Source organism: Neomonachus schauinslandi, chromosome 4 (genome assembly GCF_002201575.2).
Source record: "Neomonachus schauinslandi chromosome 4, ASM220157v2, whole genome shotgun sequence".
Taxonomy (NCBI): domain Eukaryota; kingdom Metazoa; phylum Chordata; class Mammalia; order Carnivora; family Phocidae; genus Neomonachus; species Neomonachus schauinslandi.
Window position 1 is genome coordinate 172,437,580 of NC_058406.1, and position 24,317 is coordinate 172,461,896.

Below are 24,317 nucleotides of genomic sequence, written 5' to 3' on the forward strand. Positions count from 1 at the left end.
GGATAAGTGATCAGGTTCTAGGATGTAGCCGTTTCCCAACAGGGGGTCCTGGGCCCTGGGAGCAATTCTCAGAGGGCGACACTGTAAGGAATACAATGTAACCAGGGCCTGCCTTCTTACTGCTAACCACCCAGCACTCTCTTCCTTCTCGCCCTTGACTCTGCTGCAATTTGAAGTCTTTTCCTCAAAAAAAAAAAAAGAAAAGAAAAGGAAAAGATATGTGTAACTCCCTGTGTCCTGCTAGTTGTCCACATCTGTGTCTATCACAGATGACCTCTCAGAGCTGACAGACCCCACCCCCTGCCGCCCCCCCCTCCCCCCGGCAATCTTGCTGCCCCTGTTGTATGCTGTATGGCCCCCTCTGCTTCCCCTAAGCTAACACTCACCTTGCTTTGCTATAATTCCTTTAGTTATCCATCTTCTTCCTTCAGCTACAAGGTCGTTACGGGCAGGGACTACAGCCTGCCTTCATCAGCGATGGACCCCAGCAGCAAGCTCGTAACACACACTCAATAACTCTTTCTTGAATGAATGACTGCAAGAATGTATCTTTTTTTCCAAATATAGATCAAATGCCATCTTCTCCCTGAAATCCCTAATTCTGCCCAAATTATTGTCCCTCTTTCCTCTATCATCCCATAGTACAGCCCCCCAAATTTGAAATTTTTTAACTGCTTTTATTCTTTTGAGGAAGAAGGAAGGGAAGGAGTAATTGAGGAGGAAAGTGAAATCAATCTTTTAAATACTAAGATCTTGACAGGTTTAATCCCCACCTGGTTGTAAATATCATCAGATCTCAGTCGACCAATGACCATACTGATGAAGGCTTCATTGATAGGCACTCTCTGGAAGTAACTCTCAGGATAGTTGGGTGGTCTTTTGGCTCCTGGTTGGCTGGAATAACCTGTACTTCGGAGCAGCTTACAAATATCATCCATATTTGAATCAGCAGAAGATCGAGCAGCACTGAGCCATGTTCACAATGGGGAAGAAAGAGCCAGACAAACCGCACATATTAGAAACTCAAAAGCCAAAAAGAAAAGCAGAATTTCATTATAACCTGACTTTATGTAGTTTCAGATAAGACTTTTGGTCAATTTATATCCCTAAGAGTCACAATTACATTTTCAAAAAGCCTGTTATAGTACACTTATAAGATTCGAACATCTTATACATATATATACATAGTTATACATATACATATATATGTATATACATATACGTGTATACACAGTTATACATATATATATGTACATATATATGTAGATACATATATATACATAGTTATACATAAAATAACTATACATAGATACAGTTAGTTCTATGTTAAAGTCCACAATCCCTTTTCTAAAATCCTTAGGGCTGGATTTGTTTCAGATTGCAGCATTTTCCAAATATAAGAAGTTAATAGGGTATATACGATATGATACTCTAGTAGGGTCTCAATTGGCATTACACGATCAACACATCGATATTTCTGCAGTAAAATTTGTGAATAGTCACACAAGTGAGATAAATAAGGACTACCTATAGCCTTGCATCTGCTCTGACAGGTTTTGACTCCAGATGATTTCAGGTTAGATCAGCTTTGCTGCCAAAGGAGTGTATATGTGTGTGTACATACGCATGTATTTTTTTTCGGAGCTCTTTGGATTTCAGAATTGCAGAGAAAGAACATGAACCAGCAGCAACATTTTGTAAGTTAGAAAATAATTTTAAAACGTGATGTCAACTTAAAGTGGGATATGTAATAACTGGTTTTTTCTTGGCAAGGTACACCTTCTACAGAGATTTCATCAAAACATCTGTGGTTTTCAGGGTGGTGTGGAGTAGTAATCCCTCAGGGAGACTCAAAGAATCTTAGATTTGAAGATGACCTCCTATTTGATGTAAGAATCTCCTTTCCCACAACTCTGCCTTACAATTGTTCAGTGTCATTGCAGTAATGGATCCTCACATCCTAATGAATTAGCTGTTGTACCCAAAGGGACAAAGCCGGATTGTCAAAGCTGGGCTTGATAAACAAACTTTTTTTTTTTTTTACTTCTTTATTTTCTTTACTGTTTTTGTTTTTCCATGTAATTTTGGAAATATATGCAAGGCCATTCAAAGTTCATTGTAAAAAAACATGGATATTAAAACAGCTCGGGGCCAAACTGCTGTGAATAAATCACGCACGCTGGTGAGCACTCTCCTCACATACTCACGAAGCTGAAGGAAACAGGCTAGTTGAGTAGCCTGAAGTGAATTTACGGCTGACGAGGCAGCAGTCCCAGCTGCTGCTGAAGAGATGATGTCTCCAACGATCCCTCTCTGTTGAGGATTTGCCCCTTTGCCCTATTTATTTTACCCTAATTTCTAAATTTAAGAATGTTAACTCAAGTCTGTGCATCTTTTAACCCATGTTCCGGATTCCTGCTCATCATCTGTTTCTTCCCTGAATCGTGACTATTTCTAACATTGACCTTTTATCCCGATTTTGACTCATTAATTCAATAAATTGAAACTTGTGTGGTAGATACTGGAATTACAGAGCTTTAAGGTGGCTTCTGATTTAAAGACCCTACTTCTTGAAGTCACAGCTCTATACAGATATACAAAACACGTGATCGTGATATGCGCTGTTGTTTGTTTTTGTTTCCACATATACATACGGGTGAGAATTCACTTCCCACCTAACCCGGAGCGATACCTTTTCAAAGTCATCAACCTAAAAATGACAACAGAAAATGTATTCGTTTCTCTACACCCGCCAAAGAGTAATACTTAAAAACATAAAAAAAGAATATTCATTAGACTTCCAAAATTCCCAAATTTATCTATCTTTAAGGTAAAGAAAACTCAGATTCCTTTTTTCTAAAAAACTGAGGTACCACCGTGGACATGATAATCTATTTATCTCTAATAATCTATAATATATAAGCTCTTTTACATATAATATATAGATTATATTACATATAGTCTCTTATTATGGTGATGATATAAAATATAGAGTAATCGTTACATTTCTACACTATGTTCAGAAGACATAAGGATCCCATACTTTTCATTCTAGATCATATCACTGCTGTTCCCAGTACAAGTAGTATGGAAACCTACACTGCATTTTACCAATAGCAGTGCTTTTGGAGGGTGCAGTCCCAGCCCCAGGATACCTGTATCGATAGTAAGAGACCAGCATTCTCTCTCTGACTTCCCCTTCAATCTTTTGGTCGATGACCAGCAGCATAACTCCATATAAGTACAGTGCTTCACACTATGAAGAGAGGAAGAAGGTGGTCAAACTCACAGGAGTATATGTTCTTTTGGAATGAAGTTGACGAGGGTTAATTAAAAAGAATCACTTTGTTCCCTTTCTTCCTCAAAGCTTTATATTACAAAGAGAATGCAGGTTTCCCCCAAAGGGTTCTCGCCTTCTGTATAGAATGGGCTTTGAAAAGTGTATGTGAAATAAATTTAAATTGCAGTGATTACCTTTAGGTAATAGGTGGCCTATTTTTGATATTTGGCTTGGGACCCCAAATGGAGTTCCTCTAAATCCTTTACTTATTTAACATTTCTTAAACGATTATTACGTGCTAATTTCTAAGGCTAGATGTCTGGGATGTGAAAGATAAGATAGGATTGTTACACTGAGGAAGAAGCTCATAACCTCCACACGATTTCTACTTCACTTGTAATTCTGTTCAGAGTCTACTATGTTCTAAATTCAGATACTGTCCATTGGACGAAGATAACTGTCAGTTTATTTTGCTTCTCTTTAAAGAAGGGTACTTCGCATGTCTTTGGGACTTACAGGAAAAAAAGTGATGCTAAGCTTGACATTCTTGACTTTCTATTTTAAATGGTTACTATTACTTACTAGAAGTTGTTTTCCATCTTCATTGAGAAGCACAGTTTCTAAAGTTTGCTGAATATAAACACCTTCATTGAGATCATCTAGATATCTAGAAATGAAACCCCAGAGCAAGTTATTCATTCTAATGAAAACTTGAACACCTTTGAAGAAGGAATGTAAAGATTTTTAAAAGATAAGGCAAGATACCAGGCATTCTGGCCTTCAAATAGTCTGTGGCCCTTCGTGCTCTTAAGAATGCACTTGTGAGCTGGAAATCATAGTCATTTAGGGCCACAGGTTGCTAATACCGGCTACCCCAAGTAATCCCTAGTCTTGATTTATGAATTACAAATATTTTAGGAGTAATGCTATAAAAACATGGAATAGTTAATTTAAAAGCTGATGAGTAGTGAATTCTTAAGGGCTGAAAGGAAGAGAATACTGTGTAGTTAAGGATAAGAAGGAAGCTATGGTTACCAATGCTATAAAAATAAGTTCCTTTCTCTCCTCATATATGAGATACTAAAATATGGTCATAAACTACAGGATTGAAAGCTATATGACTTAATACAGAAAACAAAGTGATGGTTGCCAGAAGGGAGAGGAATGGGCGGGGGGGGGGGGGCAGGGGGGGGGCATGGGCAAAGTGGGTGAAGGGGAGTGGGAGGTACAGGCTTCTAGTTACGGAATGAGTAAGTGGTGGGGGTGAAAGGTCCAGCACAGGGAATGTAGCAATGGTAGTGTGACAGCGTTGCATGGGGACAGATGGTGGCTACACTTGCGGTGAGCACAGCATAGAGTTATCAAAACACTAGGCTGTACAACTGATGCTAATGAAACATTGTGTGTCAACTATACGTCGATGAAAACAAAAAAGAAAGCAAGCCATATGACTTAGTACAAACCAAGATTATTATACTACTTCACAAGAGAACGAAAGTATAATAAAACTCTAAAATACTTAAGATGACTAGTGCCAGAGGAAGGAAAAGACAATTATGCATGGGAGAGGCATGGGAGAGGCGGGGAGATTGTGCAGTAACTCAGAAAGATGCACATTTTCTGGCATGTCCCTTTCCCACTATTTACTATCAGAATAAGCTATTGCTAAATTAATCAATACCTGTTTAAGTCTACAATATATTTATGCACACTTTGAAATGCTAAATAAAATCTGGTCACAATTTCTATGTTGTTTTCACGAAATTCTTCATCTAAATCCTGTAGCTCTGGCTTAGCTTCCAGCTTGCTTTCCCATAATTCTGGACCCTGAGGAGAAAAACACATTTATGTGAAATGGCAATAAAAGCATACCTGTGGGTAACAATTTCTAAATAGTCTTTTAAAAATTTGCTCTTATGCCTTAAAAGGGATATCGAAAATTGAAAGCAGAGCAACAGAAGGTAATGAAGATAACAGAAGCCTAGATGCAAAATCCCTTTGGAAGAAATGAATTTGAACTCTAACCATGATTAGCATGCTTTTAAGTGTGGGGTACTTTGTTGCGAAATACATTTCACCAAAGTTATCTTTTTAAGAGTTTGATTATATTATGTTAGGGCTTCCACACAATACATTTATATTATTTTCAAGTTAGTTCATTGATACTAAATTTGGTTTAAAACCTTTCCTCTTTTAACTCTTTCTCCATAATTACTTCACCCTTCAGCGTCTCATGGTTCCCAGAGAAAGCATGCTTGTATAGACAATACAGTGGTAAAAATGCTATGGAGGAGGATTACCTTAAAATAGCTGAAATCAAATATGATATCTCCGTATTTCTGTTGATCGGCTCGGTCTCTGTACCTGAACACGGCAGGAATAAACTCAGAAAGCCTCAAAAGTTCAGCAATGATGGCGTTCCCACAGGAAACAATCCTTAGGATTGCCTGGCCACAGAGGTTGTTCTCAGCTAGAAAGTCCAACATGGTGAGGATGCTGTACTATACTCAATGCCTGGGCAGCAGGAATGTTTCACTGGCTTCAGAGCTGGGGTCTGTAAATCATTAGATGAAACCAGGTCTGCTGACAGATTGGCCGCTCCATTAAAGAACCTGTAGCCCGAAAGAAAAGTATAAAAATCTCTACTTTTAAAGGGAGTACATGTAACATATATATAAGATTTTTCTCCCAAGCTCACTTAAAAAAAATTAAAACAAATAACGAGGGGCGCCTGGGTGGCTCAGTCAGTTAAGTGTCTGCCTTCGGCTCAGGTCATGATCTCAGGGGCTCCCTGATCAGCGGGGAGTCTGCTTCTCCCTCTCCCTTCCCCACCCCAGCTCGTGCTCTCTTGCTCACTCTCTCTCTCAAATAAATAAAAAACCTTAAAAAAAAAAAAGGAACAAAGAATGAGTTCCAATATGAGGGGAGGGCATTTATCCTCCACTTTTCTACTTTTCCATGTCGAGGGACTTTGCTAAATGAACACTCTTGGCCTCTTTTTTCGATCCTTTAGCCACTTCTCCCCATGAGAAAAGACCTGATATAGCTGATCCCTGAGCTTGGGAGGATCCAGTGAGCATGTGTGCTTCAAATGTGCCCGAAATTGGGCACTGATTATTAAATTTTCCTTACAGGAGTTGTTTTACCTTTGCTAACACTTGTTTTATCTTCGGAAAAAGAGAACTATGTCTTCAAATTCATTAGAATTAGGTGAGGGAACAACCTTTAAAAATGTGTTTCTCGGGGCGCCTGGGTGGCTCAGTCGTTAAGTGTCTGCCTTTGGCTCAGGTCATGATCCCGGGGTCCTGGGATCGAGCCCCGCATCAGGCTCCCTGCTCAGTGGGAAGTCTGCTTCTCCCTCTCCCACTCCCCGGGCTTGTGTTCCCTCTCTGTCTCTCTCTCTGTCAAATAAATAAATAAAATCCTTAAAAAATAAATAAATAAAAATAAAAATGTGTTTCTCATATGTCAGGTATAGGAGGCTGTTGTTATCAAGGCTAATACATGCCTGAGAAATACTACTAAGTGACTCTAAGGACAAATATTTCATGCTAAGCTGTGGAGAAGTTTTGATTAGAAAGGTGTCTTGGAATGGTATCATTAAAACTTATGAAAGTAAGTTTCACACCTAGCAAAATTTAGAGTAAAACTGCAACAACTATGTCCTCATTCAAGGAACAAACCAAGAATGAATCAAAAGTTGATTTCACCAAATTGTGACTTTGATAATACAGTAGCTTGTACTTCACAGTTGACTTTCATAGCATGATCTTAGAAAAAGGTAATTTTTGCAAAAAATGTTCAAGGCAGCATTCATTTCCCCAACAGCTTCTTCCAACTCTTTTTCAAATCATTACCTTTGGAAGTGTTAATTTTGTCATCATCTTTCTTGTATTTCTCTCTAATTGTTAATTTAGCTAGGTCATCGTGGTCAACTTCATGGAAGCCTGAATTATTTTTCAACTTCATGAAGGCCTGTGTACTTCCCAAGATTGGCACTTGCATTTTGCACTGGTACTGTATTCTATCAACATGACATTAACATTGAGAAGACTGACCAACAAAAATAAGAATTCAACCTAACAGACCCTTTAGGACACGAATATCTGAATAAGAACTAATCTTACACATGGTCAACTCATTAAAATTTTTATGTCAATGCCAACTTTTATGTTCATATGTAATCTTCTAGCTGCAGAGACTCAAACAGTGAATGATGAAATAATGAGGACTTCGCCACACACAAAACCAGAATGTGGAAAGACTTTTGACAGGAGAGGGCTTCCTTTGCAGCCCAAGAAAACATTACCCAACCCTTGTCTCATCTGTTCAAAGTTCGCTCATGTTAAGCTACCTAGTATAGTTATCTAGTACATGAAAGCTTTGTATAACCCTGAAAGGTTTTCTTTTTTTCCTTCTGTAAGTCTCTCATTATTGATTCAATACTTAAAAATGTCTTAATTTACCGGGATGCTGTTGACTCTCCAACAAGAATTTCCTCCCTCCTTTTCCTTTCTTCCCATAGAGGAGGAAACAAGCTGATCTTTATTTTCCCACCGCCCCTGAAGCTAGGTTAGACATGTGACTCAATTTTGACCAATGAGATGTAAGAGGAAGTCTATGGTAGACCTTATGGGAAATGTATTCTTTTTCCTCTTACTACAAGGAGAGAAGCATATGAAGAGAAATTTTTCTCTCTTTCCTCTGGCTATCCCTCTCCTTCTTGCCTTTGAATGTGGTCCAATGAACAGGTCTTGCCTGACATACAACATGACAAACCTAAAAGAAAAAAAGCCAAAAATCTGCAGATGTGGTTTGGAAGGAGAGAAAGAATCTAAATTCTGGTTGATGTTATTGACTCGCTAATTCAACTGTGGCACTCCTTACCTCTGTAATCCTTGTAAAATGAACTATGTTTTGTCTGCTGCTAGTTGGCTTTTGGATTCTTTACAGGTGGAAGCATTCCTGTTGATAGAGATTCATTCATTCAACAAATATGTACCCAGTGCCTACTGTATGTCAAGCACTGTTTTAGGACCTGAGGATACTGCAGAACAAAACTAAGTTCTTGCTCTCATAAAGCCTGCATACTATTAGGAGTGGGGAACAGATAATAAATAAATGCATTATGTATCAGGCTGTGATCATTGCTGTGAAGAAAAAGCATGATAAAGAGATGGAGTGTGTGTGTGTGCTGTTTTACATAGTTTGTGAAAGCCTCTCTGATAAGATATTTGAGCAGGGACCAGAGGAAGTGAGGAAGCAAGCAGTAAGGGTATTTGAGCGTGGTTAGCAGCCTCTAGGACAGTCCCTGATGACCTCCAACTCCTTGTTCATGCCCTGTGTGGGCCCCTTTCCTTGAGTGTGACTTACTGACTCCTAAGGAACAGAATAAGGTAGATGTGAAAGATATGACTTCTGAGATTAGATCACAAAAAAATGGTGACTTTTGACTGGGGCACCCTCCCTAGCTTGTTTGTTCTGGAAGAAGGAAGCTGTCATGTTGTGAGAGAGCCCTGTGACGAGGGAGTGAGAAGCCTGCCAACAACCACTTGAATGAGCTTGAAAATGGATCCCTGCCAACCCCAGTTGAGCCTTCAGATAAGACGACAGCTTCTATTCACAGCCAGACTACAACATCCCAAGAGCCCCTGAGCCAAAGGCACTTAGCTAAGCCACATTATGGATTCCTGACCACAGAAACTATAAGCCAATAGATGGTTGTTTTTTTTTTTTTTTTTTTTTTTGTCTTAAGCCACTAGGTCTTGGGGTAGTTTGATATTTTACAATCGATAATGATCTGGGAGAAGGGCATTCGGGCAGGGTTTACAAGTAAATGCAAAAGCCCTAGGGCAGCAGTGTGCTAAATGTGCTTAAGGAATAGGCAAGTGGCTGATGCAGATAATTTCATTTTTTTTGAGTAAACTCTACCCCCAACGTGGGGCTCAAACTCACCCCGAGATCAACAGCCACATGCTCTACTATCTGAGCCAGCCAGGCACCCCAATTTCATTCCACTCTTTGCAGTGAAATGGTCTGGCTGGGAAAATGAGACAAGGGAAGGGGGAAAATAATGGCAAATGGGAAAAAAAAAAAAGTCACTGAAGTCCTCTGAAGACACAGGTCTAAGCAGGATGAAACTCCAGACACAACTGTAAGGCAACCAAACTATGTTTAACGGGTGTAAAATGCTACCAGATTTTGGATCCCAATATAGGATAGACAGTGCGACCAGGGAGAAAATATCTTAAAGCAAAACAACATTACCTGCCTTCTTCCCCTTCCCCCCCCCCAAAAAAAAGGATGAACAGATACACTCAGCACCTGTATGCAGACAGTCAGGTTAGCTTAGGCCTGGGATAATGATATAAGTCAAGACTTTTGTGTGTTTACCTCTTATTTTAATCCTTAAATCCCTACACTGTAGGCAACATTTAAAATATTATTTGGTTAGAGCATTTGGTAGATACCCCATTGTTGGTTGAAAAACTTGCCCTAAAGAACAGAACCTAAGAACCAACATTAAAAATGTCTAATCATGTTGCAGTGATCTCAGAATTCGGTGGCTTTATAGAAGGTGCTAAGACTTAGTTGAAATTTAAAAAAATCACTCCAGAATGAGGTGCAGATAAACACTGTAGAAGAACCTAAATTAAATCTTCCATTTAGTGGTTCTCTTGGTGCTAGAGATGAAGAAAATTCACGAAGACCAGTTTTTCTCAATATAGATGGTATTACTACCAGGCATGAAATGAAACTAGAGATCCCACTCAATTTCCCACTTTTCTTTTACAGGCACCCCAAAAAGTAGCTGTAACTTATTTTAAAGAATTTGTTATGGAACATTGGTTTTCAGTTTGGAAAATAACCCTAGACAAAAGACAACATGTTTCAAGAATGCAGCATGGCATCATCATACCAATTACCCAATAAGTACAGAATCTGAAGGAAATTAAATTGTCCTGGGACAAACCACTGTGTGCCCTACTCAGAGGACAAAAGAAGACAGGTCTATTTTTATCCTTCCATAAAACCTCAGTTCCATAAAGGAAGCACTGGTCTCCACTTATCCATTATCAGGAACAAAACGTAATGGTTGTTGATCAAGGTAAAAGTGACTGACAACTCTTTTCCAGAAAAGTTCTGAAACAAGCCTGATCACTCTAGTCCCATTCATAAATCCCGGAAAAGACAGGAGAGGGAAAAACGGAAGGTGTTTCTGGTTGTGGGCAGGGGCAGTAAGACCTCTCCCTCCCTTCTCATGACCCCATCACCTATGTTGGAGGAAACTCATTCCAACTATGTTGGAATCAGGAGATCCGGCTCCATTACGGGCTCTGTGACTTGGTTTATGTTTTCAACCATGCCCATAAACCAGTCAGGACCCTCGGAACTGTTTTCCTAAATGCAAAGAACTTCGGCACCAGCATGACACAGGTGAGGGAATTAAGGTGCACAGAGGAACAATGACTTGCTCAAACTCACAGCCGACGGCAGAACTAGAATTCAAACCCGGGTCCATCAGACTCTAAAAGCCCTCGCCAAACGCTCCGTTCTCTCGAGAGTAAATGGAGGAATAACACTGTCTACCCAGCACGGCTCCTGGAAACGTGGAACGATCAGATGAGGGCCAAGCAGCTGAGCATCATTTCCCAAAGCGCCCAGACAGCGTGGAAAATCATTTCCACCTAACTGGAGATGGAGAGCCTGGACCGCAGCCCTGCCTCTGGAGGGCCCTCAGTTCGCCAAGCCGGGCTCCCCCTCCAGACCGCACCCCACGCCAAAGACGCCCCTTCGGCCCGCGCGGCCCGGCCCGGGGCTGGGGAGGGGCAGAGGGACGGACGGAGAGCGCATCCCGCCCCAACTCACCTGTCACCCGGGCCGCGCCACGGCGCACGTCTGGGGCCGGCGATCGCGGGCGAGGTCGGCACCCGGGTCCCCACCCCTTCCTCTCCGCACGGGTGCCCCCTCTATCCGCAGCCCCCGATCGGCAGCCGGCGGGACCCCAGCTTCCGCCTCTGGCTCTCCTGGCGGTCACATGACCAGAGGCGCGGAGAGCGGGGCGGGGCGTCACGTGACCGCTGGCGGGCGACGGCTGATGACGCCCGAGCCCGCGCTCGCAGTTTCAGCGACTGGGGAAGGGAGTTGAGGAAGGAGTTGGGGTCCGGGTGTGGGCAGTCCGGGTGCAGCCAGACCGAGCTGGGTCGGGCATCCAGGTAAGGCGGAAGCGGGGGGTGGCGACGGCGAGGGTGGCGGGAGGGGTTGCCTCCCTCTCGGACGCTCCGCGGGTGCCCTGAGCTGGGATCTGTCCGCCTGGGCTGTGGTCCTGGCTCATTGCACGTCGAGCAGTGAGGCTCGGGCAGGCTGCCTCCCTCCCTGAGACGCCATCTCTCCATCCTTCGACCCGAGTGGGGGAAAGTTCACGAGTTCTTGATGCAGATTAATCTGGTTTGAGCTGTCTTTAAAAGCAGGGCCTCGGACAGGTCGTTCAAATAAGCTCTCTGGGCCTCAGTTTTCCTTTTGTCTTCTATAAATGGTTGTGAACCTTAGCGATAGTGAGAATGAAGCGCCAGGGGAGCAGTTTATGGCGCACTGTAGGGGACCTCGGAAAGGTGGTTGCTGCTTTTGTTGTGACTCTCCTCAGTTCTTTATTGATCGCCTGTTGTGCATGAGGAACGGTTTTCTGTGCTGTGGAACATGTCGGAGTTGTAGTTTAAGCTGCTCGCAGGGTGAAGGAGTGACAGCCATGTGAACAAATAGTTGTGATGATTGTACTGAGTTTTATAAAGAAGTGTATGTGTATTTGAGGGAGAGAGGGGGGTCGTACTAGCATGAGGGAGGGGACAAGCAATTGCTTGTACGGATCAGAGAAGGTTTCATAAAGAAAGATGTATCCTTGCATCTTGAAGAAGGAGATACAGCTCTGCGTGGACTTGTACAGGCCCCCGTGATTTGAAGGAGATTCAGCATAATGTCTATAAATTGTTTGCTCTTTGCCTCCCACTGTCCTCTGCAGAAAGATGAGAGAGGGAAACAGTAATAACTGGTCCTGCCTGAAGCCAGTCTTAGCCCTGCTGGGGTCTGAGTATGTGTGTCTTTCTGCTTCCCCCATTCATAAGTTGAAATGCTAGTACCAATGTGATGGCATTAGGAAGTGGGGTGTTTGAGAGGTGCTTAGGTCATGAGGGTGGAGCCCTCTTGAATGGAATTAGTGCCTTTATAGAAGAGGCTCCTGAGAGCTCCCTTGCACCCTCTACTGGGTGAAGACAGAGTGAGAAGGCACCGGGCCTATGAACCAGGAAGAGGGCCTTCACCAGAACTTGACCCTGCTGGCACCTTGGTCTTGGACTTCGCAGCCTCCCGAACTGTTGTGAGATAAATTTCTCTTGTTTATAAGCTACCCAATCTGGTATTTTGTTACAGCGGCCAGAATGGCCTAAGACAAGGCCTGTTAGGGGAGGCAAGATAACACGCTTGGGAAAAACTCAGGAAACCTTGTTTTAAACTTTCTTGGAAACCATAGATAGGTACAGGGAACAAAGAGATTATTGTTACTGGGGAAGGCTCTAAGAGGAGGTTGATTTAAACCAAGGTTTCTCAACAACTGCATGATTGACAATTTGGGCCAGATGATGCTTTGCGGAAGGGGGTGTCCTGTGAATTATGAACTTAGCTGTACTTAGTAGGAGAAAGAGGGAAAAGTGCGTCTACTCCATGTAGTCCCTTTGCTTCTCAATCTGAATCTTTTCCCTGGAAATACTCCAGAATTACAGAAGGAAGGTTTTTCCCAAGGTCTCTGCAAATGTAGAATTTCGTTAGAGTAGTGTGAATTTTGCATGCACATAATAAGGATAGCTACTATGTGGTAGACATTCTCCACTTAGCTTGGATTATATTATTCCTTATATGCATTGTGTGTTTTGTCAGCTCCATCTGCTATTAAAAAAGAGCGTAGACTGGAGGCTTAAACAACAGAAATTTATTTTCACAGTTTTGGAAACTAGAAGTCAGAGATTGGGGTGCTAGCATGGTTGGATACTGATAAGGGCTGTCTTTGTGGCTCTCAGTCAGCCCCCTTCTTGCTATGTCCTCACTTGGTGGAGAGAGAGAACTTCGGTGTCTCTTCCTCTTCTAATAAGGACACTAATCTCTTCCTGAGAGCTCTACCCTCAGGGCATCTAAACCTAATTATCTCCCAAAAGGCCTCGTCTCCAAATACTATCACAATGGGGGTTAGGCTCTCAACATAAAATTTGGGGGGAGATGCAGTTATCTCAGTGTTCTCCATGCTTGTTTGATTCCAAGAATCACCTGGGGCAATTCATAAAAATACGGGTTTCCTCGTAGTGTCCACCAGGGACTCTGGTTCAATAGGTCTGAGATAGTACCTATATATAAATCTATATTTTTAATAAGATTTCAACGATTCTTAAGATCAGACAAGTTTTAGAAAACTATAACATTTAATTTACCTTCAGTGATGCTGTGAGATAGATACAGTTACTTCCTTTTTACACAGAGCAGATTGAAGATAGAGAAGGCAAGCAACTTAACCAGGGTTGTGCAATTTTAAATGGCATGGGTGGGACAGAATTTCCAGGCATCTTTGTCCAGTGTCCATTCTCTCAAGCACTACTCCGTATTTTTGCTTATAGTGTTATAATGATGAGGTTGATGTTAAAATTTGCTTCCACTTTTAAAGATTTATGTGCTGGGCATTATTCTGAGTGTTTTATTGTATACTTTATCTCATTCAGTTCTCACAGTAATCCTTGAGGTTGGCACTGGATGATTCCAATTTTAGGAAGGGAAAAATGAAACACTAAGAGGTTAAATAATTTACCTGAAGTCATTCAGTTACGTGACAAAAAGACACAAAAGTGATGTGTCTTTGTGTGATTTTGTTTATTCTGTCTAGTGTTCTTTAAGCTCTATGGATTTGTGGGCCTGTAGTTTTGATCAAACTTAGAAAAATTTCTGCCACTATTTTTTTTTTTTTAATTTATTTTGAGAGAGAGAGTGTGTGTGCTTTGAACTCAGATAGTCTGGTTCTAGACGCTGTATGCTTGACCCTTACTCCATATCGCCCCCGTATTTTACTCTATAATGTAGAGAAATTCTGCTTTTACTGACAGAGTCTGGGATCTAACCAAGTCTGTAAATCTGTTAGAATCCAGAGGACTGTCAGGAATATATACAATATCTATATATAATATATGTTTTTTATTTATATTTATGTATTTATAGTTTTCAGAATTCAGTATGCGTATATGTCAGGTAAGTTAAAAAACTACGGGTTTCGAAGTTCTCCTTATTAAACTATTTTATTATTACTATTTTCAGTTTTTAGAAAAATGCATCATACAAGTAGTCTTTTTCTTTCTTTTTTTTTTTTTTAAAGATTTTATTTATTTATTTGACAGAGAAAGACACAGCGAGAGAGGGAACACAAACGGGGAGTGGGAGAGGGAGAAGCAGACTCCCTGCCGAGCAGGGAGCCCGATGCGGGACTCGATCCCGGGACTCCAGGATCATGACCTGAGCCGAAGGCAGTCGCTTAACCAACTGAGCCACCCAGGCGCCCACAAGTAGTCTTTTTCTAACCCCTTTATGTTTTAGGTTTTTAAGAACTGTGCTGTTGTTGAATTCTTCAGAGAACCAAGGAATGTTTTGAAAGAGGGTATTCTCCCTCCTTTGAAAAATGCAGACACTTAGCTTCCCTGTGTATTGAGTGCATCTGTGTTTGGTGGCCCAGATAACAGCACAATGCTTTGGTGTCCCCTCCAGGGATATAGAATGTATATAATAGTGTGGCACTTGTGGGCTATTAGATACTCATATGTATGTGTATAGCAGTGTTATTTTCCTATGCAGTTATTATTCTGACTCCTAAATATTATTTCATTGTGTTTGAAAACTTAGGTAATAATTTCAAGATGCCCGGACGTTCCAGTTCCAGTTCAGGTTCAACTGGTTTTATATCCTTCAGTGGAATAGAATCTGCTCTCTCCTCTTTGAAAAACTTCCAGTCCTGTATCAGCTCTGGAATGGACACAGCTTCTGGTGTTGCCTTGGATCTCGTGGAAACTCAGAGTAAGTAACAATTAAAACTTAATTCTTTTGTGTCTACTTTGGGATAACCCTGTATGGAGGCATTACTCTAGGGATGTGAGATACTGCTGACCTTTCAGGTGTTCTTGGGATAGTCATTTCATCCCTCTGGGCATCGGTTTTCTCATCTTTGTTCTACATATACCACAAAACGATGTACTGAGGATGAAATGAGCTTGACTCATTCGTGTGTCTTCAGATGGTTACGTGCCAGTAGAAACTGCACTGGAGACTTACAGGCTGAAACATGAAGGTTCCTGATCTCAAGGAGCATACAGTCTAAAGTATGTGACATTTGTGAACTGTGAACTGTAAGGTATGCAAATGCATTAATATAAAGTTATAATAAAGTCATTTTGCAATAGTCTAACTCTGTTCATTCTTGATTACTTGGTAGACAGACTACGCTTATGCTAGGGATACGGGCAAAGGAAGGCCTCTTCTAAAATAGAAGAATTCAGCTTTGATGAACTTTATCAACATTTTTCGATCAGAAGACTTAGAAAACTGTTAATTTGCTTTCTTTGGATTAGGGTTGTTTTTATTTTATATTATATGGAGGCAGGGGAGCGACAGTATTTTTGTGTCGTTTTTAGTATCACTGGTTTTCAACGATTTGATTGTGATGTGTCTTTGTGTGGTTTTGTTTATTCTGTCTGGTGTTCTTTAAGCTTTATGGATTGGTGGGCTTGTAGTTTTGATCAAATTTAGAAAAATTTCTGCCACTATTTCTTTTTTCTTTTTTTTTAAATTTATTTTGAGAGAGAGAGAGAGAGAGAGACAGTGCATGTGCAAGCAGGGGGAGGGGTAGAGGGAGAGCGAGAATCTCAAGCAGACTCCATGCTGAGCGCAGAGCCCTACCCAGGGCTCGATCCCATGAACCTGGGATCATGACCTGAGCCAAAATCAAGAGTCGGATACTTAACTGACTGAGGCACCCAGGCGCTCCTGCCACTATTTCTTCAGATAGTTTTTTCGTCCCTCTTCTTGTGAGACTCTAATTATATGTGTGTTAGACAGCTTGATAATGTCCTATAAGTCATGAGGCTTGGTTGATTTTTTTTCCGGGTCTTTTTTTTTCTGTCTGGCTTTAGTTTTAATAGTGTCTGTTGCTATGTCTTCAGGTTCATTGGTCTTGTCTTCTGCAGTCTCTGTTGTTAATTTTGTGTAATGAATTTTAAACTTCAGATACTGGATTTTTCAACTCGACATAAAAAATTAAATGGAATCTTCTGTCTTCTGTTTCTCTTCATTATGTTCAGGTTTTCCTCTGTATTCTTGAGTATATGGAGCATATTTATAATAGCTGTTTTAATATCCTTGTCTGCTAATTCTGTCATTCCTGTTGCTGCTTCTTCACATGGACATTGTGTGTATTATGTTGTTGAGTGTTTGGATTTTGTTGTCTTCCAATCAAGAATTATGGCGTTTGTTTTGGCAGGCATCAAAGTAATTTGTGGATTAGGCTAATCCTTTCCAGGCTTGTTGTTAAACTTTGTTAGTGCGGGTCAAGTTAGTGTCAATTTATTTTAGGGCCAATTCAGCCTGGTTACAAAGCTTGGCCTTTCTGCATCTCTGTCTATTGCCCAGAGGGTTCTGTGAGATAGCCCTAGTGCTGGGTGGAATTCGAAGGTCTCCCGGTGCTGGGTGAATCCTGGGAATTGTTCACTTTATAGCTCCCAGCAAGTGTTTCTCAGCGGTTTAGGATTGAGGAGATCTCTGCAGATCCCTAGAGTACTGTCTCTGCGTAGCCCCCCTCCTGGTGCTCTGTCTTGAAAACCTCTGATGTCTTAGCTTCCCCGAACTCCAGTCTCTCTCTCCTTGGTCCTTCAAGACTTTCGTTCTCTGCTTGGCTTCTTCCTCCTTTGTGCAGGGAGGCAGGCGACTGCAGGACTTACCTGACTTATTTGTCCCTTTCTGCGGGGCTCACAGTTCTGCTCTGCCTGTGGTCCCGCTGTGTGAGAGCAGCTGTCTCATATATTTTGTCCAGCTTTCTAGTCCTCACTGCAGGACAGCCAGTTCCATACCAGTTGTTCATTCGTGGCCAGCAGCAGAAGTCACCCATAATTTTTAGTGGGTAACCTCGCAGGGTCTTAACCCTCCCCAGCCTGATCTGTAGTCTATTTTTGGATCTTAGGTAGGTGACCTGGATAAAGGTCATAATAAAATCTTTAACCATAAGAAAGAACAGCTGGAGTATAAACCAGTTGACTGTGTTGTTGGACAGCAGTGAATGGACTGGGAGAAATTAAAGTGCAGAAGAGCATGTGGGAAAGTCCATGAATCATCTTCATAGCAGAACGATTCCCTTTTCCTCTTAGCTTTATAAGATTAGCACCCTTTCTGTTTACCTTTTGGGTTCCCCAATTTCATCACAAATTAAAATGAGGTTTGTTGGAAGAGGTGGTAGTGATCACTTAGGTATCATTTTCTCACTTTGTACTGTATATCTCTTGTTGCTATATTATTAAATTGTTGGTAAAGGGGATTCTTGTTCCCAAGCACTTGGAAGGGGGTGACGTGTATTGTTTTGGTATATTCCTATACCAGATTGCTGTCCCTATTCAACTTCTAGCTCATTTGAAATGATCACTTTTCCCTGTGTTATGTTATAGTGTGTGGTGTCCAAGCAATAGACTCTTACTGCCACCATGTCTATTTTTTTCTCTAAATGTGTTGGTATTCTGGGAATACTTTCTTATTTACCTAATAGTAAAATGAAATTTGTTGCATTAGGAGATTTTTCAAGTAGCTGGGGCTTATTTTTCAGATTTTTAAATTTATCATATACTTTTCTGCTTTCTGAGGCAGAAGTACTGACTTAATTTACCAAAATTGTTGTTGTAATTATCATCTTTAAGCAATTAAATTTTCAGAAGCCCTTTAAGTTTAGTTAAATAAAATTGAGGAATGGCCCTGTTCTAAAATGTTAATGTACCTCCTGTTGTGGCCTCTTCTTATGCCTTCATGCCAGTAAAGGAAGGTTTGAAAAGAACGGGGTTTGTTTTTTTTAAGATTTTTTTTTTTTAATTTTTTATTAGAGAGAGAGAGAGCACAAGCAGGGGGAGTGGCAGGCAGAGGGAGAGGGAGAAGCAGGCTACCCGCTGAGCAGGGAGCCCGACGTGGGGCTCGATCCCAGGACCCTGGGATCATGACCCGAGCCGAAGGCAGACGCTTAACCGTCTGAGCCACCCAGGTGCCGCGGAAAAGAACAGTTTTTCAGAAACTCATCCTATTGAGGGCAGTTACTCTTAAAAGGTTAGAATTAAATAGTTGGTCTCTGTATATTTAAAGTAATATTTTTAAAGTACAAAATCAAAAGTAATCAATAGAGCCAAGTCTTTGAACTTCCTTTATATACTTATGCCACTTGTATTCATGTCTGTAATGTTACCTGTCATACTAGAGGCTTGGGTTTGCAAGGCTAGCTTTTCAGAGTTGATTTTTTCCCCTCCTAAGTGATAGGTTTGCAGTTTGAGCCACAGGATAAGGGATGGCACTTAATTGTGATGATGTGGAAGTGGCCATACTGATCTCTTGATCCAGTTTTTTTTTTTACTTCAAATATGTAACTCTTTAATTTTGAGTAAATAGATACTTATTAAAATTCAGAGTTTTTTTTTTTCAAAGAAAGACATACTATAGAGCTGAATTTAAAGATTTAATTATTTGTTTGAGGGGGGAGGGGTAGAGGGAAAGAAGAAGCAGGCTCCTCACTGAGCTGGGAGACGGACGCGGGGCTCAATTCCAGGACCCTGAGATCATGACCTGAGCTGAAGGCAGACGCTTAATGGACTGAGCCACCCAGGTGGCCCTATAAAGCTGAATTTAAAGAAATGCAAACTTGTAGATAGATTATGGGACTGCTCTTACTGAACCCTAGGTGTTTTAAGTTCCTATTGGATAAACAAGTTCTCCTCTAAGACCTAAGTAGAAAAGAAACAGTTTAGCAAGGCTTCATCAGATCTGCTTTTCTCCTGATTATTTTGTAACATAATTGCACAGAGCAGATATATACAGTGGACTTTTCTGTGGCATCTATTTTCATTAGGGTAGATGATTCTTAATTTAAAAAATCACCAATATTCAGGGCGCCTGGGTGGCTCAGTTGGTTGAGCATCCAACTCTTGATCTCGTCTCAGGTCATGATCTCGGGTCTTGGGATCCAGCCCCATGCCAGGCTCTGCACTCAGTGGGGAGTCTGCTTGAGGATTGTCTCTCTCCCTCTCCCCCTCTTCCATCTTGTGCGTGTGCTCTCCCTCTCTCTCTCTCGGTCTCAAATAAATAAATAATAAATGTTTAAAAAAAAGAAATATCTTGGGGTGCCTAGGTGGCTCAGTCGGTTGAGTGTCTGCCTTTGGCTCAGGTCATGATTCCAGGGTCCTGGGATCGAATCCCACATTGGGCTGCAGGGGAGCCTGCTTTTCCCTCTCCTTGTGTGCTCTCTGTCTCTCACTTACTCTGTCTCTCAAATAAAGAAATAAAATCTTAAAAAAATTAAAAGAAATCTTTTAAAAATCACCAGTATTCTACCTCCTTGGCTTTTCATGTGTTAGATGAACCCCACCCCCACTTAAGATACAGTAACATGCCATATCCTGATATCCTGAAACCATTTAATCTTTTTCTTTGTTTCGTGGAGTCTTTTTGCATTTATATTGTATTTTGCTTTGTTAATGTGTCTGATCTTCCCTTTGAATCTGGTCTCCTGGGGCAGAGACCTCAGAGAGCTCATCTGACATTTTCAGAGGCTTAATGTTCATCAGGTGTTGAATGTATATAAATTAGTTAGTAAGACTCTTCTCCAAATAGAGATATTTGGATCCACTATATAGAAAATTAAGTTGTTTTCCAAAATTAGAAATTGAGCACTTCTGTTAATTTGTAAGCCTAATTTTTTTAAGACTTTGCATTTAATTTTTGTGTAAGAGCTAATTAATCCCGTGGTTCTCAAACCTGAGGGTGCATCAGAACCACTTAGAGGGCTTGTTAAAACACAGATTGTGGGACCCCACCACCAGAGTTTCAGTAGGTCTGATGAGCCCAAGAATTTGCAATTCTAACAAGTTACCAGGTGATGCTGATGTTAATGCTGCTGATGCACCACAGCCAGACTTTGAGAACCCTGGTCTAATCCTCATTTCCTTTTTGGCAGGGAACATACACCACTAGGTGGCACCAGAATACTTCTTATGAGGTAGCCATCAGCCTTAGGGACGCTGTTGAATGCAGACTTAGATTGTGCAAAAGGAACAATCACTAAATTGTTGAAATTTTGTAGCCTAGAGCCCGAGTTAGTCCATATATCTAAGAACACAAGCACGTGTTGACTGCATCAGACCAGAGAAACTATGGGACTATTAAGGTGACATTTTAAGATGAACTTTTCCAGGAATGAGGAATAACCAACCGCATATCTCCACTACCTTCGTTTTCAAATATGCAAGTTACTCATTTTCATTTATTAGTGATAGCTGTAGACCCTGTCACAAGGTAGAAATAAACACCGCAGCTTTATTATTTATTATTCCAAGTTACTGGACCTTGATTTTTGTTGTTGATTACATTTAAAAACTACTCTAAAAAGGCTTACACATTCTGTTCACATAAATAGGTCATTTTGTCCTTCGACTAAAGGGCTAATTGTGTTTGGGACAGTTTTAGGAGGTTAAAAGGTGGGACATGTGCTTTCCCTTTCCTACCGGCTTCCTCGGGTAGAAAGTTGAGTAGTTTCCTTTTTAAGAGCTGGGGCGAGGAAATTCTGGGCAGTTGTTTGCCTTGCCTCATCTCTTGTGGCTGTCATTCTCACCCCATAAATTTCCAACCATCCCAGATTTTCTTTCTTCCACTGACTATAACAACCTGAAAGTTGGCATGGTTTCTCCGCATGATGGAAAGTGTGGAAATCATTGCTTGCTGTGCTCTCCTGTTTGCTAAGCTCTCCTGTTCACAATGGGATGTCACTTTCTGATACAGTCTGTGAGTCATATTTTAGTTTTTGAAGCAGAATATGTATAGTATCTGAATACCGTCTGGGTTTCTAGGCTCTTGAGAATAATCTTTCTGTTGATTCTATTTTTTTTATCTTTGGAGCAAAGGCATGAGTTAGGTTTTAGTGACCTAATAGGGTATGTAAATGACTAATACAGAAAAAACTGAGTAGGAATCACCCGATCAGATTTAAAAATTAGACTAGCATTTTATCATGTATCTTTTGATCATTGGAAAGAATTAAGGCTAGTTTAATGTTAGGCAAAGATGACAGCCCAAAGCAGAAGTAGAACAGACTTTAGGATCCATTTTGAAACATCAGTTTCCTTTATAGAAAATAAAATTTTGGGCGCCTGGGTGGCTCAGTCGGTTAAGCGACTGCCTTCGGCTCAGGTCATGATCCTGGAGTCCCTGGATCGAGTCCCGCATCGGGCTCTCTGCTCAGCAGGGGGTCTGCTTCTCTCTCTAACCCTCCTCCCTCTCATGCTCTCTGTCTCTCATTCTCTCTCGCAAATAAATAAAATCTTTAAAAAAAAAAAAAAAAAAAAAAGAAAAGAAAATAAAATTTTGTCTGGTGGTAAGCCTAAAGGAGCTTTTGTTAGGTTGGTGATTAACCGTTGAAATCAGTTTATTTTAAAGATTTTATTTATTTATTTATTTGAGAGACAGAATGAGAGAGAGAGAGAGAGAGAGAGAGAGCACGAGACGGGGGAGGTCAGAGGGAGAAGCAGACTCCCCTCTGAGCAGGGAGCCCGACGCGGGACTATCCGGGAACTGCGGGATCATGACCTGAGCCGAAGGCAGATGCTTAACCGACTGAGCCACCCAGGCGCCCCGAAATCAGTTTGGTTATTTTGGAGAGGATTATTTTTTTTAATTCAGGCCTATATCGTCTGTCTGTACTTTACAACTGAAATTATATATTTGTGTTTTACATAAATGTAAAGTGTTACTTATATACTGCAGCACTGTCCAATAAAAATATAGTGTGAGCCACATGTGCAATTTAAATTTTTGTTATCTTCGTTACAAAAGGTAAGAAAGATAATTTAATTTTAGTATTATTTTATTTAATCCCATATGTCTAAAATATGATTTCAACATGTAATCAGTATAAAAATTGAGTTATTTTTACTTTTTTTTTTTTCTGTACTCAAGTTCAGAATCCTGCAGTCCATCTCAGTCTGACCAGCCACATTTCTTATGCTTAATAGCCTCATGTGGCAGATGGCTGCCAAAATAGGTATCAGAGGAGAGCAAGAATCTGTAAGGCTAGTCACATCAACTAGTTTTGCAGGTTTTTAGTAGTTTTGGTGACTATTCACATCAAACCAGTTGGTAAAACGAGGAATACCATTTATTGATTTTTTTTTGTACTTGTCACTCCCCTACCTCTGGTATGATTGGTATTTTAAGTTTTCCCCCAAGTTGTTTAACCAGCTTAAAATTACTTACTTCTGGGGATCCTATTAATATTTGATGCTGTTTGAAATGTCATATGCTGATTTGACTCCATTCCTACAGTACTTTGATATTTTGTAACTAATGTGGTAAATTAGTTTCTTATGGTATTGGGCAAGCCAGAAAGGTCAAGCCTCTTAACTTCAACAGCCAGAATACTCTAGTTGCTGTAAACAATTAAGCCTGTCAGCAATTGACCTTGGAAATGCTAATTTGCTTGTCCCTGGGTGCTGCTTCCAGGGGCAGGCTTTCTCTCCCGGGGATGGGAATTAAAAAACTCAAGTTTGGAGAAGTACTAGATAGAACACTGGGGCCAGCTCCACCCACACCTGCTTTTAGCTTCGTTTTTGCCTGTTACCAAGTTACAAGAGGAGTGTTCCTTGCAAGAATTTCTTTGAAGGCCTTGTAGAATTATGTCTAGACGGACATTGAGAGGGAGCTTCATTGACCTTTGGCTCTACCCTTCCCCATCATTCTATGGCACCATTTGCTGTAATGATGGTTGATTAAGAATGATTTCATCACAGTTTCATTATATTTCTTAAAATAGGGAAGGCAACTTTTATCAACCCCTTTGCTTTTGTATTTATTACTGCTGTTGTAGTGGCCGATCCAGAAGAAGGTAAGGTAAGGAGAAGTAAATGTTGGCTGGAAAAGTTACACCCAGGGAGAAGTTACAGGCAGTATTGAGTAGATAGAATATTTATAAAATCCAGAGTTACTGTTTCTAAACTGGTGGTGGTAGCAGCTTTGCTTAAAGACAAAGATTTAGGTTTCCTTTTCTTTGGCACAGTGCTCAGGCAAAGTGATTTTTCTCTCTTTATTGTACAATGCTGACTCAAAACAGTTATTTGAGTTCGGTTGTTTTTCACTTTTCTTAGGTCACTTTATGTTGATCAGTCACCAATTACTTATTGGCCCATGCCCTCAAGAAGCTAATAATTGAGTTAGCAGATTAGACAAATATATGTAAAGATAAGGAGAACTTCATAGTAGTAAATGATTTGTTCTAAATGAGATTATGAGCCTGTCTGTCCCATTCATGACTTTTTACATTATGACCTAGCAGCCTGATTTTATATCCAGTAGGCATAAGTCTTTTGTAGGCTCTACTGATTAGGCAACTTGATAATAGTGGACACAGTGCTTTCTGTGTGCCGGCCATGCTCTAAGTGCCTTATGGGTATTCATTCATTTAATCTTCACAACAATGCTATAGGGTAGGTAGGTTACATAATTCATTACTGTTCAACATATGAGTACACTGAGCCTTGAGGTTGACCGAGGATTATGTACCATTCTCTGGAAGGGTTATTTTATCACAATAACCTATTTCAGATTGGAAATACACATTTTCATTATTTCCTCCTTGTATATTCTTAATCCATTGTTCTTGTCTGACTTTCCCCTTCCCAGTTGCAGTAAGCTTTGAGATAAGTCCTCTTATCTGCTCAAGTATTGCCTGTGCCTGTGC

General features: G+C 40.8%; 2 protein-coding genes across 3 annotated transcripts in view; one reads left to right on the top strand and one right to left on the bottom strand.

Moving 5' to 3' along the window:
- Nucleotides 1–5,883, bottom strand: part of WASHC5 (WASH complex subunit 5) — a 54,695-nt gene extending 48,812 nt beyond the window's left edge. For both annotated transcript variants that reach the window (XM_021688794.2, XM_021688796.2), the window contains exons 1-5: nucleotides 5,581–5,883; nucleotides 4,962–5,107; nucleotides 3,863–3,947; nucleotides 3,156–3,256; nucleotides 774–966 (exon numbers count right to left, since the gene is read on the bottom strand). In XM_021688794.2, the coding sequence (XP_021544469.1) occupies nucleotides 774–966; nucleotides 3,156–3,256; nucleotides 3,863–3,947; nucleotides 4,962–5,107; nucleotides 5,581–5,766 (711 nt within the window). In that variant the 5' untranslated portion in view covers nucleotides 5,767–5,883. The remainder of the gene's footprint in view (nucleotides 1–773; nucleotides 967–3,155; nucleotides 3,257–3,862; nucleotides 3,948–4,961; nucleotides 5,108–5,580) is intronic.
- A 5,500-nt stretch (nucleotides 5,884–11,383) lies between these two features.
- NSMCE2 (NSE2 (MMS21) homolog, SMC5-SMC6 complex SUMO ligase) overlaps nucleotides 11,384–24,317 on the top strand; it is a 212,005-nt gene continuing 199,071 nt past the window's right edge. Inside the window, exons 1-2 of the mRNA XM_021688798.1 lie at nucleotides 11,384–11,496; nucleotides 15,203–15,373. Of these exons, the coding sequence (XP_021544473.1) occupies nucleotides 15,217–15,373 (157 nt within the window). The 5' untranslated portion in view covers nucleotides 11,384–11,496; nucleotides 15,203–15,216. The remainder of the gene's footprint in view (nucleotides 11,497–15,202; nucleotides 15,374–24,317) is intronic.